At 67.4% G+C, this 1,980-nt stretch overlaps 1 protein-coding gene across 1 annotated transcript in view; it reads left to right on the forward strand.

Moving 5' to 3' along the window:
- Positions 1 to 53: 53 nt before the first annotated feature.
- Positions 54 to 1,980, forward strand: part of MNEG_14887 (hypothetical protein) — a gene marked incomplete at both ends in the record, with an annotated part of 4,027 nt that continues 2,100 nt past the window's right edge. Inside the window, 5 exons of the mRNA XM_014036642.1 lie at positions 54 to 88; positions 332 to 428; positions 720 to 893; positions 1,178 to 1,252; positions 1,541 to 1,657. Of these exons, the coding sequence (XP_013892096.1) occupies positions 54 to 88; positions 332 to 428; positions 720 to 893; positions 1,178 to 1,252; positions 1,541 to 1,657 (498 nt within the window). The remainder of the gene's footprint in view (positions 89 to 331; positions 429 to 719; positions 894 to 1,177; positions 1,253 to 1,540; positions 1,658 to 1,980) is intronic.

Below are 1,980 nucleotides of genomic sequence, written 5' to 3' on the forward strand. Positions count from 1 at the left end.
GGTTTGGGGTGGGCGGCGACGCGGCTGCGTGGTTGACAATTAACTTTGAGAGCATGTCTGCACGAGTGGAGGTGGTGCTTGGGCATGCGTGCGAATGCCGCAAGAGACCAACTTGTTTCGTTCTGACGCGCTCGTGTGTCGGGTGTGGAGCACGACGGTGTGTTTGTTGTGCGGTGCCAGTGCAAGGGTGTTGTCTCGGGTGTTTGGACCTGTCTGGACCTCCACCCTGGGCACCCCCCAACGCTCCAGCACTCACAATTCGCGAGCACGCACTCTCAATGCACATGCACACACACACACACACACACACACACACTCTCACACCCTCCAGGGTGGTTCAGCAGGCGCTGTTCCCCGACAACAGCTACCGCCACGACAGCGGCGGCGACCCCAAGGACATCCCGGACCTCACCTTCGAGCAGTTCCAGGTGGGGGGACAAGGAAGAAACCGCGGGGGCGTATGCTTGTGCACGTTCACGAGCGCGTGGTCTTTGCCCCGGCGGGTGGCGCCTCGTCGTCAGCAGCTTGGGGGGAGTTTGTTCGAGAGATCCGTGACGACCCGTGACGACGGCGGTCGTGCAGGGTGCACGGTGGCAAGGAGCCCGCCGGCATCGGCAGTGCCAGCCGCAGGCGCCGGCTTTTCCGCGTGACCTGACAGTCCACCTCCCACTTGAGCGCGGAAATCATCGCGCCCGCCCCCGCCCGCCGCCCGCCCCCAGGACTTCCACGCGCGCTACTACCACCCCTCCAACGGCCGCTTCTGGTTCTACGGCGACGACGACCCTGTGAAGCGCCTCGCCATCCTGGACGCGTACCTGGGGGAGTTCGAGGCGCGCCCAGTCAGCAGCGCCGTTGATACGCAGGCGAGGGGTTGGGAGAGCGGCGGCGCGGGCGTGGGTGCACTGCTCGTCGGGCCTCGCGGGCCGGGCGGGGGCGGGGATGTGCTTTGCTGGATCTGAGTGTCAGGGGATGGGGCTGGTCGCCCGCGGGGATTTTTAAAGGGGAGGAGCTGTTGTTTGTCCCGCGAGGTGGATTTGCGGAGCGCCAGGACGGTCTCAGGTTTTTTTGGGTGGCTGAGGGTCGAGGAGGGTCTTGCGGGTGAATTGCGGTTGTGGAAGGCCCCCGCCCCTCGCAGCCGGCTGACGCGCTCCCGCGCCCCCCGGCCCCGCCCCTGCAGGCGCTGCTGCCTGAGCCGCGGCGTGTGACGGCGCACTACGCCGCTGGCGAGGGCGAGGAGGGCGAGGAGCAGAAGGTGAGCGGACACCGCCCCCTCCTCTCCCCTCACAACCCCACCTCCTGGGCCCTCGCCCCCTTCTTTCCGCAAGGGGCTTGGTTGCAAACGCGCTTACGGTCAGTTGGGCGCAGCCGATGCCGCCACCTGGCCCCCTCACCCTGTGCTGACGGTCGCGTGTGGCACACACCGCCCCCTGCCCCCAACACCCGACCGCAAACCCCCTTATCCTGACTGGCGATTTTCTTGAATCCCTAGCAACCCACCTTGCCCCCCGCACCCTCACTCCTGCTGTCGTCAATGCCGCAGGCCTACGTGGCGGTCAACTGGGTGTTGACCGACGAGCCGCTGGACGTTGAGACCGAGCTGGCCCTGGGCTTCCTGGACTACCTCATGCTGGGCACCTCCGCCGCCCCCCTGCGGAAGGTGAGCAGGCAGGCCGGCCGGGCCCCTTGGCCCGAGCGGGGTCGTGCAGGTTGAAGCTGGTGACAAGTTGTTCTCTTTTCGTTCCAGATCCAATTTGCGAGAGCTGCCACATGTTGCCGCGGCGGAACCGGTCCCGGGGGCACTCGTGCGTGTGCGGGGTTGCGGCTTGCTGTCGTTTTCGGCGCCCGGCGGGTGCCCGAACTGGTCGGCTCGCATGCACGGCGGCCTCGCGTGTGGCGCGCCGCCACCGCGCAAGCACAGCAGCCTTGCTCACTGCTCAAACCCCGCCCGCCGCGCATTGGCTCCACCCCCCCCCCCCCCCC

This window comes from Monoraphidium neglectum (genome assembly GCF_000611645.1).
Source record: "Monoraphidium neglectum strain SAG 48.87 unplaced genomic scaffold scaffold04852, whole genome shotgun sequence".
In the NCBI taxonomy this organism is placed as follows: Eukaryota; Viridiplantae; Chlorophyta; class Chlorophyceae; order Sphaeropleales; family Selenastraceae; genus Monoraphidium; species Monoraphidium neglectum.